This window comes from Marmota marmota, unplaced genomic scaffold, assembly GCF_001458135.2.
Source record: "Marmota marmota marmota unplaced genomic scaffold, marMar, whole genome shotgun sequence".
NCBI lineage: Eukaryota > Metazoa > Chordata > Mammalia > Rodentia > Sciuridae > Marmota > Marmota marmota.
The window spans coordinates 995,463-1,014,422 of NW_026000022.1; the positions used below are offsets into that span (position 1 = coordinate 995,463).

The 18,960-nt window shown below is 43.4% G+C and overlaps 1 protein-coding gene across 1 annotated transcript in view; it reads left to right on the forward strand.

Moving 5' to 3' along the window:
- The window catches only part of Tgfbrap1 (transforming growth factor beta receptor associated protein 1), a 61,435-nt gene that overhangs the window by 17,554 nt on the left and 24,921 nt on the right, over positions 1-18,960 (forward strand). The window contains exons 2-4 of the mRNA XM_015505003.2: positions 277-978; positions 6,257-6,451; positions 9,043-9,197. Of these exons, the coding sequence (XP_015360489.1) occupies positions 291-978; positions 6,257-6,451; positions 9,043-9,197 (1,038 nt within the window). The 5' untranslated portion in view covers positions 277-290. The remainder of the gene's footprint in view (positions 1-276; positions 979-6,256; positions 6,452-9,042; positions 9,198-18,960) is intronic.

Here is an 18,960-nt window from a genome sequence, read left to right on the forward strand (position 1 = left end):
AGGGGAGGAAGCCCCATGTAACTCTCAGCTCTGCTGGAAGGAGGGGGACAGCACTGTGATCACAGGCACCAGTGCGTATACCCCTTGCTGGGTCTCCCAGTTGCCTCATGGGACAGGTCATGCAAAAAATCTTTTCTTTCCATTTTTTAACAGCATCAACCTATTTTCTTGGGTTGAAATGATGTGGGGAATCAGTGTGTCTTTATTGCAACCCAAAATGTTTCTGCTTGCTTCTTGTTCCTCTGAAGTCACCCTTTCCTCTTTCTCCTCCGACAGCTCAACCAGTAGACATGATGAACATCAAGGCCTTCACCTTGGTCTCTGCGGTGGAGCGGGAGCTGCTGATGGGTGACAAGGAGCGCATCAACATAGAATGCGTGGAGTGCTGTGGCCGGAACCTCTACGTAGGCACCAACGACTGCTTCATCTATCACTTTCTGCTGGAGGAGAAGACTTTGCCCACAGGGACAGCCGCGTTCACTGCCACCAAGCAGCTGCACAGACACCTGGGCTTCAAGAAGCCCGTGAACGAGCTGCGGGCGGCCTCAGCCCTCAACAGGCTGCTGGTGCTGTGTGACAACTCCATCACCCTGGTCAACATGCTGAACCTGGAGCCCGTCCCCTCGGGGGCTCGCATCAAAGGGGCCACTGCGTTCGCTTTGAACGAGAACCCCGTGAGCGGGGACCCGTTCTGCGTGGAAGTGTGCATCATCTCCGTCAAACGCAGGACCATCCAGGTGTTTCTTGTGTACGAGGACCGCGTTCAGATCGTCAAGGAAGTGTCCACCCCCGAGCAGCCTCTGGCCGTGGCTGTCGACGGCCATTTCTTGTGCCTGGCTCTGACCACGCAGTACATCATCCTGAACTACAGCACTGGCCTCTCCCAGGACCTGTTTCCCTACTGCAGTGAGGAGAAGCGGCCCATCGTTAAGAGGATAGGCAGACAGGAGTTCCTGCTGGCTGGCCCCGGCGGCCTGGGTGAGGAGGGCACTTGGGTGCTGCCACCATCAGCACCTCTATCCTGCCGCGTCATCTAATGTGTGCTGTAGTAGGAGAGAGGTTTTACTTTCTTATTTTTTTTGGTCCCAGGAATTGAATCCAAGAGCATTTAACCTCTGAGCCATCTCTCCAGCCCTTTTTATATTTTATTTAGAGACAGGATCTCCCTAAGTTGCTTAGGGCCTAACTAAGTTGCTAAGGCTGACTTTGAACTTGCGATCCTCCTGCCTCAGCCTCCTGAGCTGCTGGGATTACAGGCATTCAACACCACACCCAGCAGGGGAGAGGTGTTAACTGTGAAAAGTTAACACAGTCATGCATGTTCTGCTGATAGGGATATGTTCTAAGAAGTGCATATTTCGGTGATTTCTTCATGGTGCAATTACCACAGGGTGTGCTTACATCAACTAGGATGGCTATGATGCCGCTGGGTGATATCATGCTCTATGGGACCAGTCATGTACGCAGTCCCTTGTGGACACAGTGGTCTGTAAGCGCAGCACGACTGTACTCATAAAGAGTGTTTGCCAGTGTTCCTCAACACTGTGGCCAGATCAGGGCAAAACTACATGACACATGTCCTGTATTCCATCAGTCAGTGCATGTGGAGTTAAGTAGGCAAAAGTGGTTTTGTTCTGTGTTAAAGTGGAGTTTGCAGATGACTCTGCTGGGAAAATTATTTTAAGTAAATAACTACAAAAATAAAACCCTGCACAACTTCTAGCTTTTCCCAAGTGGGTAGGTGTGTAATGTGGTTGTTTTTACTCCTCGTTCTGAAAACAAGTTGAGGCAGCTCACGAGGGTGTTTGGAAGGGTCACTTCGGCTCACAGTTTTAGAAGTTGTGGTCCATGGTCAATCAGGTGGACCTGCTGCTTTGGGTCCCTGGTGGGGTTTCCAGATGGCAATGGTGAGGAGCAGGTGGCAGAGCAAACTGTTACCTCCTGGGCGGCCAGGAAGTGAAGGAGCGGAGGAAGGGGCGAGGTCTCACTGTCCTCCTCAAGGGCATGCATGGAATGACCTGAAGACCTCCCACTGAATCTCCCAGAGGTTCTGCCAGTTGCCCCACCCTTGGGACCAAGCCTTGGCATATGGGCCTTCGGGGACACCTGAGACCCAGACCAGTGTATGGGGGGCTTTAATGTTTTGTCCATAATTTTCTCTAGTATTCCTATATTCTCTATTTTTCCTGTAATTTATCCCACCAAAAAGTTTTTAGTCACTTTTTGAAAGGGACTGTAGCTGTTCTCAGGTGGCCCTGTCCAGTTCCCTGCACTGCATTTCAAGGTCAAGTACAGAGCTATTAGCATTAGTGGTATCTTCTAGTATGCTGTGTTAGTCCTGGGTGGCTCCTGTGAGAGTTAGTGTGTGTTTATGTTGCAGGGCGCTGGTGAGAATCCATTCTACACTCAAATGTTTTAACCTTCGAGAGTTTTTGTGTGGATGTCTCATTTCAAAGTGATTGAAACATTTTCTAATATTAACTAAAATCTGGGTCATGAACTAGTTAAATCTCTTCATGAGTTTTACTTTTAAGAAAATAGACCTTAAGTCGGGCGTGGTGGTGCACACCTGTAATCCCAGCAACACAGGAGGCTTAGGCAGGAGGATTTCGAGTTTGAAGTCAACCTCAGTGAGGGCGAGGCACTAAACAACTCAGTGAGACCCTGTCTCTAAATAAAATACAAAATAGGGCTGGGGATGTGGCTCAGTGCCTGAGTGCCCCTGAGTTCAATCCCCAGTATTCCCCCTCAAAAAAGAAAAGAAAATAGACTTTATTTTTAAAAGCTGTTTGAGTTTCCCAGCAAATTGAGAGGAAAATATAGAGATTTTCTATCTTGCTTCTGTCTCCACAGGCACACCCCACCCATCTTGTATTTATGGGTGTGTTTTTCAGTTTGTTTGAACTGGTTCCAACCAAGGCCCATACATTGCAGTTGGTTGGTAGCTCAAATTTCTTTCTTTCTTTCATTTTTTTTTTTTAGGCTTCCCCCCTGCTTTGTATTTTAACTTAATTTTTGGTTGAAGAAGTTGGATGGTTTCAACCACAGCTTCTCAGTGCCTGGATTTTGGTGATTTTATCCCTGTGATGTTTATATGCCTCTCTGACCTCCGTTCTGCAAGTGGGTCATTAGAAGATATTCATCAGTTCCTCCTTCACGTGTTTCAGGAATGCTTCTGTGAAGCAAAGTCTGTCCTCCTCTACTGTTTGATTATCCCTAAGCACTTGCATGAAAAGGTAGGATGAGACCATGTGGTGGTCCCTCTGACTTCTAGAAATGACTTTTTAACAAGCATCATTATGAACTCACAGGCCTCAGCATTTGTGATACACTTGGTTCCATTGGTGCTTGGTGTGCATTTGTTCAGGTGGACTCCTGAGCACCTTTGATACTCAGGAGTCTAGAAATCTAATAGCTTTCTTATCTTCTGGAATGTTCTGGGCTCACCTCCTGACTTGCTGCCCCAGGTCTGGTTTCAGCCATTCCTCCAAGGGGCCCTGCTGTTACACACCACCGTCTGGGGGCTGGAAGTGCTGGTTGGCCATCATTTCTAGACCTTTTCTGGACAGCACTGGGACTTCCATCACGAGCTCATGTTGATGGGACGGTCCATCTGTATGTTGGCATCTACTTGAAAGGAGAGCTTAAACCACCCCAACATCATTCCTTTGATTTATCCCACAGTACGCAGAATAGAGCAGCAGTACCAATACTGCTGTTTCCACAGCATAATTACTGGAAAAAGTCTGATTGTTGGTGGTTCTTTTTGTCCTTAGGATATTAAGAATCAAAAATTACTGGGTTTAAAGTCCTTGGAGTGGTTCCCTGTGTGTGGCTATGCCACCAACTGGCATACAGTTAGGTTGATTTGTTTTATTTTACTTTCAGATCTTAAGAAATTGCTTTAGTTTTGTTTACTTTTTATTATATAAATATTTACAATCCAAGTGATGCAGCAGGGTATAATCAAAGAGGACTAGTGTATGTTCTTGTAGGTAACCTTCATATTTTCAGGGCTTATTCTTTCATTTTTAAATAAAACATATGAAAAAAATACGTAAATATTTGTATCTCATCTCCTTCTTTTTTTCCTAAATGGTAATCTACATTTTTCTACCTTGCTTTTTAAATTTAGTGTGTTATGGCTGTTGCTTTGTAGCATAATCTGAAGTATTCCTCTTTCATTTTTAATTTTTTTTAATGGGATCTCACTGTGTTGGCCTTGAATTTCTGGGCCCAGGTGATTCTCCTGCCTCAGCCTCCTGGGTAGCTAGGACTGCCGGTGTGCACGACCAACCCCAGCCCTTCTTCATTCTTACAGCTGCGTATTACTCTGCTGTGGGACAGTACCATAATTCATCCACCAGTTCTGTGGGGTTTTCCCAGTCTTGTGCTGTTTAACCTTTTCGTGTGTGGCTGTTCTCCTCCTCCTCCTCCTCCTCCTCCTCCTCCTCTTTCATCTAGGGGAAAGCTCTTTAGAGGTGGGATTGCTGAGTCAAAGGGCAACCACATGTGAATTTTGCTAGGTATTATCCCCAGAAATGTATGACAGTGGCTGTTTACCTGCCAGCTTTGCCCACAGTCTATTGTCCACACTTTTGTGTTTTTGCTAGTCTGGTACCTGAGAAATGGCGAGTCACTCTTGTTTCAATTTGCATATCCTATATGTGTAAGGTAAAGCATTTTTCATGTTTAAAATTTCAATGAATTTCATTTCATTGGATGGGATTTATCTATTCTTTTTTGTTTAATATCTTCTTTTTTCTTGGTGCTGGGGATTGAACCCGGGACCTCACACATGCTAAGCACAAGCTGTACCACTGAGTCACACATTCCCAGCCCCAAATCCTCTATTATCCACTAGCCTCTTTTTTTTTTTTTTTTTAGGAAAAAAAATATATATTTAGTGTATTTAAAATAACTAATCTGCTATATAAGTTTCAAATATTTGTTTCAAATATTTTGATATGCAAAGATTTTTTATATATAATCTAATCCAGTTACTGCTTCTTGATTTTAAGTCATAGTTAGGATGCTGCCCCATCTTCAAGGTTCTAGACAAATTCACTTGTGTTTTCTGCTAGTACTTGTATAGTCTCATGTCTTCCTATATAAAGAACAGATTCAGTTTTGTGTTTTTCTTTTGGCTATCCACTTAGCTCAACCAACTGAAGGGTCCATCTTCTCACTAGCTTAGGTGAATATTGATATTTCCATCTACCCTTCAGTCTGTGTCTGAATTTTCTGTTTTGTTCATCTGTCCTCTTAACTATTCCTGGACCTGCACCTAACTGCTTTAGTTATAAAGGCTTTACAGTGAAAATATTCCACTCCAGCACCCTTTGATTGTTGTAGTGTTAAAATTAAGGAAAATGAGGTTGCATTTACCCCCAACTTTACTCTGTCTTGACTACCTTTAGCATCATGCTAAATGAACCATCCTTCTTGCAATTGCTACTAATATTAGCAAATTGAAAGGTCAGTTGTAAGGTCTCTTACACACACCCTGTATATTTGTAGGTTGTATATACAGCACAGCCATCACCAGCATCATTACGTGTCTTCAGAGACTAATAATGCTGAATGGAAATGCACCTTTCAGCATAAAAGCATCTGTATTCATTTTATCTGCTGCCTTTCTCCCTGACTATAACTTGTAAGCACTCCTATGTTGTGAGAAATTGCTCTTTTAACTTTTTGCAAAGCAATGCTTTGCTGAATTTTCATAATACAATTGATTATGGTAATTTTCACTGTATCTCTTGGTAATGCTTCTTTAAAAAGGCAAATATTGCAGCCACTGCTCACCCCATGTGGGCCGCTCTCCTTCCAGCTTAGACGAGGGAGTGAACTGAAACTTAAAGGGTGCATAGCAGAAAAGAATGTTTTTAAAAGGTGTAATGCCCAGTGGCTCATGAGGCTGAGGCAGAAGGATGGCAAGTTCAAAGCTGGACTCAGCGAAAGCGAGACGCTAAGCAACTCAGTGAGACCCTGTCTGTAAATAAAATACAAAATAAGGCTGAGGATGTGACTCAGTGGTTGAGTGCCCCTGAGTTCAATCCCTGCTACTCCCCCAAAAAAGGTGTGCTGTTTGCAAATTAGCTGTGTTTGCCTGTTGATTGCGCCACTGCTCCTTCACTGCTATAGAAACATACACTTCATCGCCCACTTTGCTGCATTCAGACATGGCTATAGGAAGAAAAGATACCATAGTTAACATGACAAGTCAGCCACCCCTTTCTCCTTGTTTTTACAGGCATGTTTGCCACCGTCGCAGGGATATCCCAGCGTGCTCCTGTGCACTGGGCGGAGAATGTCATTGGGGCAGCTGTTTGCTTCCCATATGTCATAGCGCTTGATGACGAGTTCATCACAGTCCACAGCATGTTGGATCAACAGCAGAAACAGACCCTGCCCTTTAAGGAAGGCCACATCCTACAGGACTTTGAAGGTACCTGTTGAAATCTTAAATAGAATTATTTATCAAATCTTTTTTTTTGGTGGGAAGAGGTTGTCACTCTAGAGTATATATGACAGTCTATCTTCTTTATAAAACTGAATAACTATATGATATTAAAATATTATTTTAGTATACTTAAAAGTTTCTGGTGATTTTTGCTTCGTTCCTGGTTATATAAATAAAAATGACTTTGCAAAAACAAACAAAAAAACACCTTTTTGATGGTTTTTTTTTTTTTTTTTTTTTTTTGGTAAATGATCAAGGGCCCTTGGGAAATGGGCCTCAATCTGAGCATAGAAGAAACACAAATGACTGTAATATAGTGTTCTCACTTCAGGTAGTGCAAGGTTGAGATTTTAGTCAACAGCTAGAGTAGTTTAAGAGTTTGACAGACTTGGAATAAGGCTCATGGGGTGAGCAAAAGAGGAGGCACTGCCTGGAGATCTCAGGGAGGGCTTCACGAAGGGAAGGGATTTGAGCCAGACCTTTAAGAATGGGAAGGAGCTGGCCAAGCAGATGTGGTGTGAAGACCCTTCCAGGAGACAAAAAGACCTGTGCAAATCTGTGCAAGAGGGAATGGGGAGGGACCAGAGACCCAGGCCCATCAAGCTGTGCACCGTAGCAGCACTGCACGGTGTAGGTGGAAGGGTGAGTGAGCTGAGGCCGAAGCCGACCAGGGCAATTAGGGAACCACCTCATCTTGTGCACCAGTTAAGAGATTTGTTTCACCTTTCCTCAATTTTTATTTTAAGCACTTCCAAACATACAGGAAAGTTGAAAGAGAAACAAGGTGAACTCCCATAAACCCTTCACCTAGATTCAGTACTTGTTAATGTTTGGTTAATTGTTGAAAGTAAGAGGAGGACGTCATGAAATTTAACGCTGATGTAGGTCAGTAGGCGTCTCCTAAGAGCAAGGGCATCTTCCTCCAATGCCACACTGCCATGTTCTTAGCCAAGAACATGAGCATTGGCTGTGTGGTACCATCTAATATCCCCCCTGTATTCAGATTTCCCTACTCGTCGTAAGTACTTTCTTTGTTATATTTTCTTCAAACACAGGAACTCTTCTAGATTTTGCATTGTGTTTGCCAGTTAAGAATCTTAGTTCACCAAACAATGCCCTCCCTGTATCTTAGCTGCAGGGGACATAAACCATATGAAAGAGTCCCCAGTGCAAAGTCGCTCACATTCTAGGTGGAGGACTGAAATGTGACATGGAGTAGAATATAAGGCATCCCTTGGTATCCTTGGGGACTGGTTCCAGGACTCCTCTTGAATCCAGAATCCAGAAATGCTCAGGTCCCATATATAAAATGGTCTAGTATTTGCATAGAACCTATACTTATCCTCCGACATAATTTAAATAATCCCTAGATTACTTACAACTTCTGATACACTGTAAATGCCATGTAAATAGTTGTTCTTTTTATATTTGAGGGATGAAGACCAAAAAAAGTCTGTACATATTTAGTAAAGGTGCATCCCTCCCCCATTATTTCCCTCCCTGGCTGGTTTAATCCATGGATGCGTGACCTATGGATACAGATACCATTTGTGTAGCAGTGTCGTGAGGCTTTGTGCATTGAGTGGTAGAGGTGGGTACAGGGAACTGTGGACATAGAAGAGACTGCTGTAACCCACCTGGTGTGAGGACAAAGGAAGGCTTCCTGGAAAAAAATGACACCAAGCAGGGAAGGGACAGAATCTGCTAAGAGCTTGAAAGAAACTACTTTAGTCAGAATACAGAAGGCAATGGGACTGGGGTTGTAGCTCAGTGGTAGATCACTTGCCTTGCATGCTTGAGGTACAGGGTTCGAATCTCAGCACTACATAAAAATAAAGAAAGAAAGAAAACAGAAGATAAAACAAAAAGACCCATTAACTACTTCTAGTATACAGGTAAGCTTGGATGAGAGTTTCTTGGGCAGGAAATCAAATTTAATTTGAAAGCACAATAGTAGGAGCTAGTCTTGGTCTGCAGTCCTGACTCTTCTGTGGGCGACCTGTGAAGGGTCTCACAGTCCAGAAAGGACAACAGTGTTGGCCTTGAGTCAGGTGAACTGGCAGGAAGGTGGGGAAATGATGATGTTAATGGCAAAAATTGGAGGTATTTGGATGGAAGGTGAGCATAAAATATGAACTCATGGCTCAAAATGTTGTATTAACATCTTAGTTCTATATTAACTGACTTGAAAGGAAATTTTTAATAAATCTTACATGAAATATATCATAATTATTATTGACAATGTTTCATGAAAGAGCTCTATAGCTTAATTTGACCCCATGTGATGTTTTTCCTACACTGATTTTAAATTCACCAGCATTTTTTGATAGAAAAAGGCTAAACAGCAGATGTTATTCTTTGGAAATAGAGTATTAAGAGTTGACCCCTTTTGCACAATCGTTAGTGTGGGCAGGAGAAAAGGGAATCATTATAATTTATAATTTCTGTAAGAATTCTATTGGAAAAACCGGTGAAATTGATTAACAAATCAGATAATGATCCATTTGCGGGAAAGCAATACATTTTCTCGCAGGCGGTGTTTTTTCCCTTCCCAACAATGTTCAATTTCTTCCCAGGAAGAGTGATTGTTGCCACAAGTAAAGGAGTTTACATCTTGGTTCCATTACCTCTGGACAAACAAATACAGGATCTACTAGCAAACCGAAGAGTGGAGGAGGCTTTGGTTTTAGCAAAAGGAGCCCGGAGGAACATTCCGAAAGAAAAATTTCAGGTTTGTAATTAACTGGTCACAAGAAAGCATGCCTGTCAGCCACGAGCGAGGGAGCATTTGGATTCAACTCCTCGCCATCGGCCTTACTGTACACTAGACCGTACACTTTGCTTTCGTATCTGCTATTTAATTTTCTCCACATTTTGCACCTGTTCAGCGTACAGATCAGTGGAACAGCTCCACTAGGGCTGTGCAGCACTCAGATAATCAGGTTTTGAACTTCTGACTTAATTCCTCCTTCTTGATACACTAAGTTGTATTCTTAACCGATTTAGTCTTCAGTGGAGCTTCCTAGAAGAATCAAGACCATAGTTCCTGTCAGCCAGAAGAGTGAGGTCGGGCTAATTGGGCTCTGATTTTTAGACTTTGTGGAGCAGGTTGAATTAAAGTTGAGATTTCTGTCATCTATAGCAGTGCTTTGCTAGCCCTATTGTTAAAGTACTTATTTGAAGGAACCAACCTAGTTGATTTCCTTTGGAAATAACTTTTAATGCATTTAAGAAACATTAAATATAATGGGTTTGATAAATGTAATTGATAGATGTCAAGTTCCCTGGGAATTATTACTCAATCAGATGTAGGGTGTTCGGGCCTACATATTTGAGAGTGATAAAATAATGGTGTGCATGCACTTCATACAGTTATCCAAGTTGATTATTAAAAGTTCTCACGAATTAGTAGTGTTTGTCAGATTTCATACATGATCATGTTACAGCTATGGAACAACATGGTATGCTGGGGCCGCAGCTGCTCCATGCAGGCAGAGGAAGCTTTTCAAAGTGAACGCAGAACAGATGTGTCCTTTCCAGCTACGGGATTTGAAAATGGGGATACCTTTTCTCTGTGTAAGCACCACTGAGTTTTTCCGTCTTTGTTCCCAACTTTTGTTGGAGACTGATCTGTTAGCATTCAGCAGGGGGCAGCAAAAGCAAGAAGAAGAAGCTGCTGTGTGTTCACGGGCTGTTACTGTGCTGGACACTTAGGTGATTTCGCCTCCACTTTGTGCTGTGCCAGTACTGGTGCCAGGAGGGCAGGATGCAGGGTGGAGGCAGATCCCCAGGCTGCTGCTTCCTGTTGGCTCCTTCTGTCGTCCCGTGGAGAGAGGCCACACGTGCTGCTGTCTGGGCAGTGTTGGGGAGCAGGGTGCACCAAGGTTTTCAGCGGCTTGGGGGAGGTATCTACGGACATACTTTTAAGTGGGTAACATTTTCTTAACGAACTTTTCAGTGTTCAGCCTTCTGTATCTGATTTTTGGTTTTCTCTACTTTTTTTACCATGAGTAGAGAGATATACAGACAACGCCTTGTAAAATAATCAGTGTCTTGCTCTCGAGTCTGGTATCTCAGGGTGGTTTTTCCTTTCTCCCCTGTTCCCTGCCTTCTCCCTGGATGTCTCTGAAGTCATACATGCAGCCGTAGAGATACATCTTCAGCATTATAGTGAATACAGCCTTTATTCTCAGTTCCTGTTGTTACTGTGGGTGTCCAGAACTTTCTCATATTTCCCCTGAATCATGTCAACAGCCTCTTGCTTATGTGTCTGTGGTCCACCCTGCCACCACCATAGGAGTGATCTTGCTCCATGTGACCGAATCCTTTGCTTAATATAATCAATGGGCAAGTCATCGGTAAAGTCCAAACCCTTGAAGTGCTCCTTAGTCTGTCTCTATGACTTCATCTTCTGTGGTTCCCCTCACCCCTATGAAACACATGTCTAACCCCTATTTGGCCACCTCAAAAGGAAGAAGACAAAGAGAACAACTAGACAGCATTTTAAAATGTTGTTTATTTTATCCTCAGAAATATTCAGCAATAACCAGTGTTTGTTTGATAGAGAAGCCCCACGTGCCTGGCAACCAGATCAGCCTGGCCTGTGGATACTCTGCTGTGAAGTCTAGGCCAGCCTCTCTGCGGCCCTCTTGCCTGGCTGGCCTGCACCTCCCCGGTTCCAGAATGTGCCATGCACTTCTTCACTTCCCCCTCTCCTGCTTCTTACTTCTCAGTGTCTGTGCCGTTTTCCATGACCAGTGTGTACTTTTCTACTTGATAAAATCCTGTTTCAATATCTTGCACTAATCTGGCTTTGTCACTAAGCCTGCCCTTCCTTCCAGGCAGAGCTGAGAGTTCTTCCCTCCTCACTTCCACATGACAGATATGGTTTGAGCATCCCTAACTCCCAAATCCAAAATCCAAACTATTTTTAATGCCAGTGTAACACCACAAGTGGAAAATTCTGTACTCAACCTCATGTGTTGGGCCCCATTTAAAATGTTGGTATACTAAAAATATTGTAGAAAATCGCCTTCAGGCTATGTGTATAAGGCATATGTGAAACATGAATGAATTTTATGTTTAGGCTTGGAATTGCCATCCCCAGAATAGCTCATTATGCATATGCAAATATTCTGAAATCTGGAACAGTTCAAAATCTGAAACACTTCTGGTCCCGGGCATTTTGGGTAAGGGATACTTACCTGCATTGGTGTGTATCACACTGCCTGTCATTATTTATCAGTGTGCTCCTCAGCTACGTACCTTTCCCTCCCCAAGAACCTAGGTAGAGTCTTCCCTAGGAAAGAGTCAGTGAGTTCACAACTCAGAGCTTTGAGCTGATCTCCCAACAGAGCTGTGATATAATGGAGCAGAGTTTTTGTATGAAATACAAACCAGAAAAGACAGTAAGACAATATTAACCCCAAAAAGATCTAGATAAAGTTTTTCTTGAATGTGTGCATTTTAAGGATTAGATGCAACTCATAGCTAGGTGCATTGTTTTTGTGATTTTAGAATGCTGATGATCTGGCAGAGAGGCCGGAGTCCAGTAGACTGGTTCTACACCACCACGCCCCTTTTTCTGCATTTAAAGCAGGTACCAGTTCTGCTTCCCTGAGCTCTGACCTAGTGAGGGGGTCATCAGAAAGTTTAACTGTGGGACTCAGATTATAGGAATGTTTCTTCTCGAGAGTCTAAAGGGTCAGAGAGCTACTTAGAACTGTAGGAAAGCAGGGCTTCGATTGTATTAAGCATGAGGATGCAATCTCGAAAGAGACGGTAAAGAGACATTGGTCTTTATGTAAGACACAAAATTTCCTGATTTGCGCCATGTGATAGGGAGGGTGCTTATAGTTAAGCTTGAGCTCTGTAGAGTTTTCTTTCCATCTCCTCTAAAAGGATTTCATATGTGTCTCCAAAAGCCAGGGTGTCCTGTTTAACAGTCACCCTGTACCATCCTCCAGGGTACCCCTGGTCAGCACTGTGCACTTCTAGTGGTGGGACCTGCTCAGAGCCCACTCACCCTACCCTAGTTGTCCTATGAATATTTTTGACTTGCGTTTCTTCTTATCCTTAGGGAAAATCCACTAGACTGTATAGGACAAATACACAATAGGAACTGCCTCAAAAAAGAGAAAACCAAAGGAGTTTGGTAAAATTGATACCGTTAAGGTGACAATTAGAATAAAGAACACAAACACATCAAAAGAAGACAAAAAAATGAAGGAAGGAGAAAGAAGGAAAGAGTAAGAGCTGGGGAGGGGAGAAGAAGTGCAAATAAAACAGAATCTGTAAAAAGCAGGGCAGGTAGTGAATAGGGGAAAGTAGAAAAAGAGAGACTTCTTTGAATATGCTTTATTTTGTCGTTTTGACTACTGAGCTATACTAATAGTTCACAGAATTACAAAACAAATTAAAATTTAAAAAGCAATTCCTACAAAAGAAAAGGCAGGTGAAGGAAATGAACCTAGCTGTGCACATCAGAGTTGATGGCAGAACCGCCCAGGGACTACCCCAAGTCATTGGAAAGCAGCCTGAGCTTGCCTTGCAAGACCTTGGGTTTCTTTTTCACAGTAGCTTTTAATGTGTGTGCTCCCTCTTTTCCTGTGCCCACCTCTGCTCAACCTCCTCACCTTGGGAACCGGCCACTTGTCTTGCTTTTGGGTCTGTGAGTTCCTGGCTTCCTTCCAGGTCAGGACTTCTCAGGTTGTGTTTCACCAGATACTTAAGCAGGGATGGTAACAGGTGCAGACTGCGAAGAGGCTCTGTTTTGGCAGGCTAATTAACTGGACTGATAACTCAAGGTTTGCTCAGAGCCTTTAGTATACCCATCCTGTGATCCTATTTTATTACATTTTTATCTTTCTGAAAATCCTAAAATGTATAGGGGTTTAGGTAGGTCTGTGTGTATGTGTGTGTGTGTGTGTGTGTGTATGTGTATGTATGTATGTGCATGCACACATATGTATCTACCAGCTTAGGTGTGAGGTAGGGTGTGTTTTGACATGAATCTGAGTGGTCGGTTCCACACCAGGAGTGGGCTGTCCTCTGGGAGTTGTTAGCTGGTTTGTAATGACTGTGTTTGGTGGTTTGCCTTCTTGGGGCTACAGTCAGTGTTGGTGAGGAAGGGCATGTCCATCAGCCCTGCAGACTGAATAAAATTATCTATTGACATCCCTCAGTGTCCATTGGGGATTGGTGCTAGGAACCCGCTCAGATACCAAATCCATGAATATTCAAGTTCTTTTGATAAAATGGCTGTTGTTTGCACAGAATCTATACACATCCTCCTGTATACTTCAAATCATTTGTAGGGTTCCTTGTAATACCTAATATACTATAAAGGTAATGTAAATTATAATTGACAAGAAAAAATGTACTTGTTCGGTACAAATGCAAATTTTTTTTTCTGAAATGTGTTTGATCCACAGTTGGTTAAATCCATAGATACAGAATCCACAGATATGGAAGGCTGGCTGTGCTCCCTTGAGGGGGAGTGGGATCCAAGTCTGACCCTATAAGTAGGCTTTTCTGCCCTCAAAAGAATCTGTTTTTCAGTTGAAAACTCCTAGAATAGGTCTGAGGTGGTTTTTGTCATGAAATCCCTCAGGTCTAGTTCAGGTGACCTACAACCTCCCATCCCCAACCCATCCCAGGGTTAAGGAACCAGTGGTAGCTGGGAGAAAAAGGGCCATGGAAGGAGACAGGGCCTGCTAGAGCCATCGTGGTCCCTGTGTGTCTGCTCGTCCCCCAGCTCCTGGGTTCTCAGGAGCTGCTGCCGCGGTGCTCACAGGGTCATTGGATTGGTTTTCCTCCCTGGAAAGCCCCTGTTGTAGCTCGAGAAACAGTCCAGTCTGAGTCCTCCCTTGGTCTGCTGACTTCCTGCAGACTTACAAGGAAACATCTTCCTGCCTGCAGTAAGTGACCCCTGTGGGTCCCTGTGCTTGCCTCGCCACTCATTTCTGTTACATTTGGCCCCATGAGCAAGTGCAGCTGCCAGAGATGCCATGTCTTGGGAACTAGCACTTGTCACAGTGAAGAGGTCTGTGCTGCCATGGTGGGATTATTTCTGCTGCTTGTAGAAAGATTCCTATTAAAACATCCTGATTTTCTTCACCTCTTTCTCTTTCATGGGAAAAGGATCTGTGCACCCCACTTCCCTCCAATACTCATAGATACAGTAGAATCAAGCAAGTGGTCTTGAAAGGATGATGGAAAAATTTAGATCCTGGCATTAGTTAGGAAAGCAAACTGCAGGCCCAGCCTCAAGAGAGAGAGAACATTTATTGAGTGCTTACTGCATGCCAGGTCTTGTTGTGCACGCTGGACACAGTGAGAGTCTTCCTCACCACAATTGTGAGGTGGACCCTGGTAAGATGCAGGTACAGCGTGAGGGATTGAGGGGCTTGCCCAGAGCACAGAGCCAACAGAGGGCAGAGCCAGGACTCACACAAGGACTCATACCCCAGGGGGCTCCAGTCTGACCAGCAGGTCACCACAGAAATCAGAAACCTTTGGCTGCTATCAAGTTCACTAAAGAAAAAAAAAAAAAAACTCTGCTAGGAGAAGCTCTTTCTTTTTTTCTGGGGATGGTGGAGGTAAAATATACATAACATAAAATAGACCATGGCAACTATTTTGAAGTGTGCATTTCAGTGGCATTAAGTGCATTCAGTGTTGTGCGGCCATCACCACTGTCCATCTGCAGGACATTTCATCTTCCCAGGCTGCAACTCTATCCTCATTAGGCACCGACTCCCCACTTCATCCCAGCACACACATGCCCAGCCCCAGCAGCCACCCTCTCCCTTCTCTCTCTATGTGTTTGCTTACTCTGCATGCCTCATACGAGAGGAATCATACGGTATCTGTCTCTTTGAGTAGCCTGCATCCGAATGCCCTTCCTTTTTAAGACTGAGTAACATTCCATTAGTTCGAGAAGTTTCTTTTTTTTTTTCTTTTTTCTTTGTGGTGATAGGGATTGATCCAGAGCCTCAGGCTTGCTAAGCATGTGCTCTACCACTAAGCTACACCCCAGGCAAAGCATATTCATGAAGAGCCATAGAACAAACTACACTTTGAATTTAGTGCTCCAAGAACTGTTTGCTTCAGAAGCTTTTGTGTGATATCCACCTTAGCCAGTGCAGTCTTGAACAGGCTTAGAAAACTTTACATTAGACTCTTCTGGCTTCATAAAATTTCCAGTTCCCCAAATCACAAAAGTTAGAAATCTCCATTCATATGTGTGTGTGTGTGTGTGTGTGTGTGTGCGTGCGCGCGCGCGCGCGCGCGCGTGCATGCATATATAGAGACAGACACAGAGTCATTGTATGTAGGTATGTGGGGTATATATAGATATGTGTATGTATGTGTGTGTGTATATATATATATATATACACACACACACACATACATACACACACACATACACATATCACTCAGAACTAACATGGATTTTAACTTCAATTTCTACTCCCAGAATACACATGACCACTTTAGTCTGACTTGAGTGTTGGGCCCCAGCCTTGGGGCAGAGTAGATACTAAGTGACTCCCCAGATGTCTGTTTGTCTGAATTATGCTCTACCTGGGGATTTTGATAACTTCCTAAAACTAAAGGATGAACTAATAACAAAAGAAGAAGAAGAAAGTCTTTGAGTTAGCTGTGGTGTTAGAAGCTAAACAGACATGCATGGGATGCCTTCACCCTAGATATAAGCACCAGGGACATTGAAACAAAGGATGATACAAAGAACAACATCACATTCTACCTAAAACTCTTTCCCGTCATTCCCATGTACTCACCCTTCCTATCCTTTTCCCATGGTCATATATTTTACAACATGTTTTGTAATTGGTATCACCCGAGCAGAAAGCAAGAAGAGGTGTCAGACACCTGGAAATTAGGCACCTTCAGAGAACCAAGAATTGGTTGTACTTGCTAAAGTTTCTAATCAGGCATTTGTAGGTAAAATTTGATATTGTTCTTTATATTGTCCTTCATTTCAGTGTCCATGGGGCCTAAATCCAAGATGAAAGAATATTTTTGCATGCTCCCTCCAAGTCTGCATGTATCATTTTCAGACTAGGATATAGAAAATAGCACTCTGTCTTAGTTGGTTTTCTTGCTCTAACAAAATACCTGAGACATGGTAATTTATAAGACTAGAATTTTATTTGGCTTATGGTTCTAGAGGCTTGGAAGAGCATGGCACTAGCATTTGCTTGGCATGTTGTAGGCCTTCCTTGCTACATCATAACATGGCAGAGGGCATCACATGGTGGGCAGAGCAAGTGCTACTTCAGGTCTCTTCCTCTTCTAATGCCAAATGAGGGCCTCACCCTCATGACCTCGCCTAATCCTAATTAATACCAAAAGACCTCAACTCTAAGTGTCATCCACATGTGTACTTGGGGGTTAAGTTTTCAATACAGGACCTTTCAGGGCACATTCAAACCATAGCACTCCTTATTTGTGGAGATTAGGAGTGTTAGTAAAAGTAATCCCTATTTTCCTTCAGGTAGTGGGAGAGTAGATGACATCTGAGTCCTACAGCCATAGGGAATGGATTGCCACTCAGCCGATGTCTCATTGACAAGCTCAGGTGTGATTGAGAATCCTTCCTGCTGCAGGAATGGCCTCCCTCGTTTCTACCTTCAGAAATGGACCTGGCATTCCCAGGCAACAGAACCTTGGCCTGCTATCTTGGCTGAGTGTTGGGTGGTATAATTAGGTCTGTCTTTAGGTCAGAAATAGCTGGTTAGGGGAAGAAAAATAAAAGCTGATGGAGATAAGAGAATATCTACTGAGGTCCCGGGAGGAACTGTCGTAATACTTTTGAGAGCTCTGTGATACTAGTGAGCTGGGATGTAGCTCAGTGGTAGAACACTTACTTACTTTGCATGTGTGAGGCTCTGGGTTCCATCCCCAGCACTAAAGGAAAATAAAATAAAATAAAACTGTAGTGAAAGTCCTTTTAAAGCTAATTTGAGAGAACAGCATTGTTCTAAAAAAGCAATAACAGAAAGCATTGGCCTATAGAATTTGAAAGATCTGGCTTTGAATCATAGCTCAACCATTTTTTACTTGAGTTACTTTGGCCTAAAAACTTAACCTCTCTGAGCAGAATTTTCTTGTCTTTAAATTGGGGAAGGTGAATGACAGTGAGTAGAGTTTTGTGGAAATGGACCACATAGTCCTTCAGGTCCATAAGCTCTAAATGGCAGATTCAGCCAGTAGTATGGGGATGCTGAGGTGTGTGCCTTGGGTTGGGGAATTGATGGCTTGTGGAAGAGAGTGGTGGATTAGAAGGAGGAAGGATTAAGGTCAGAGAGAACAGTTAAGACACAGCCAGGTCTTTAGCTGGGAGGACAAGGGCTGGACTATGGATGACTGATGTGAGAAGAGAGTGTCTAGAAGTCATTTCAAACTGTGAGCACACAAAAATGAGAAGTTGGGCAATGACAGGGAGTGGGTGGGATTGATGCCCCAGGAAGATTCTAGAAGCATGTATTGCTGTTGCTGCATGTTACAGAGCAAAGGATCCTGTGGTTGAGGAAAGCAGTATCATAGTGAATCAAACCAGTAACTACACCTTGGTTGCAGGAACTCAGACTGCCGTCTGCTGTGGGCGGGGTGTTCCCAGGAGAGAGTGCACAGCATTTCCCTAGCTCTGGCTGAGAGAGCCCAGGCATCTGTGTGGTCATTAAACCTTGTGTCCTAGGGCTACTCTGGAAAGTGTGGATTTTGGAAGAGCAGAAGGGTGGGCGGCTAGCTCCTAGACTGCCAGAAACCCTGAGTTGTTCTGTCCACCTGAGCAGCCAGAGGCAGAAGCAGACATTGAAGTCCTGCTGTTTAATAACGAGGAGAAGATAAAGCCATACAGTGAGGAAGGATTGGAGATTTATGGACACAAATCCATGAAAACACCTGTTAATCAAAACTATTCAGAGAAATCAATCAGGGGGCTGAGGGTGTAGCCTAGTGGTAGAATGCTTGCTAGCATTCACGAGGCCCTGGGTACCATCCCCAGTATTGAAAAGAAAAACAAATTTGCATGTGCACTGACCAAACGCGGGCCTTTTTTTGTACATTATTTCATAAGCAATATGGCATAACAGCTATTTACATAGCATTTGCGTTGCATTTGGTATTATAAATAATCTAGAGATAATTTAGTATACAGGAGGGTGTGCATAGGTTCTCTGGAAATACTGTGCCATTTTATATAAGGCATCCTTGGATGTTGGTGTATGTAGGGGTCCCTCAGACTAATCCCTCTTGGCCACTAAAGGGTGACCGTGTATATAATTTCATATATACTTTTTCTCTAACTTGTAACTTCCTATTTCTGTATAATAATAATCATTTAACTTGAGTTGTGGATTTGAAATTTAGGTTCCTCTTTCTCTCTTTCTCTCTTTCTTTCTTTCTTTCTCTCTCTCTTTCTCTTTCTTTCTTCTTTCTTTCTCTTTCTCTCTCCTTCCCTCCCT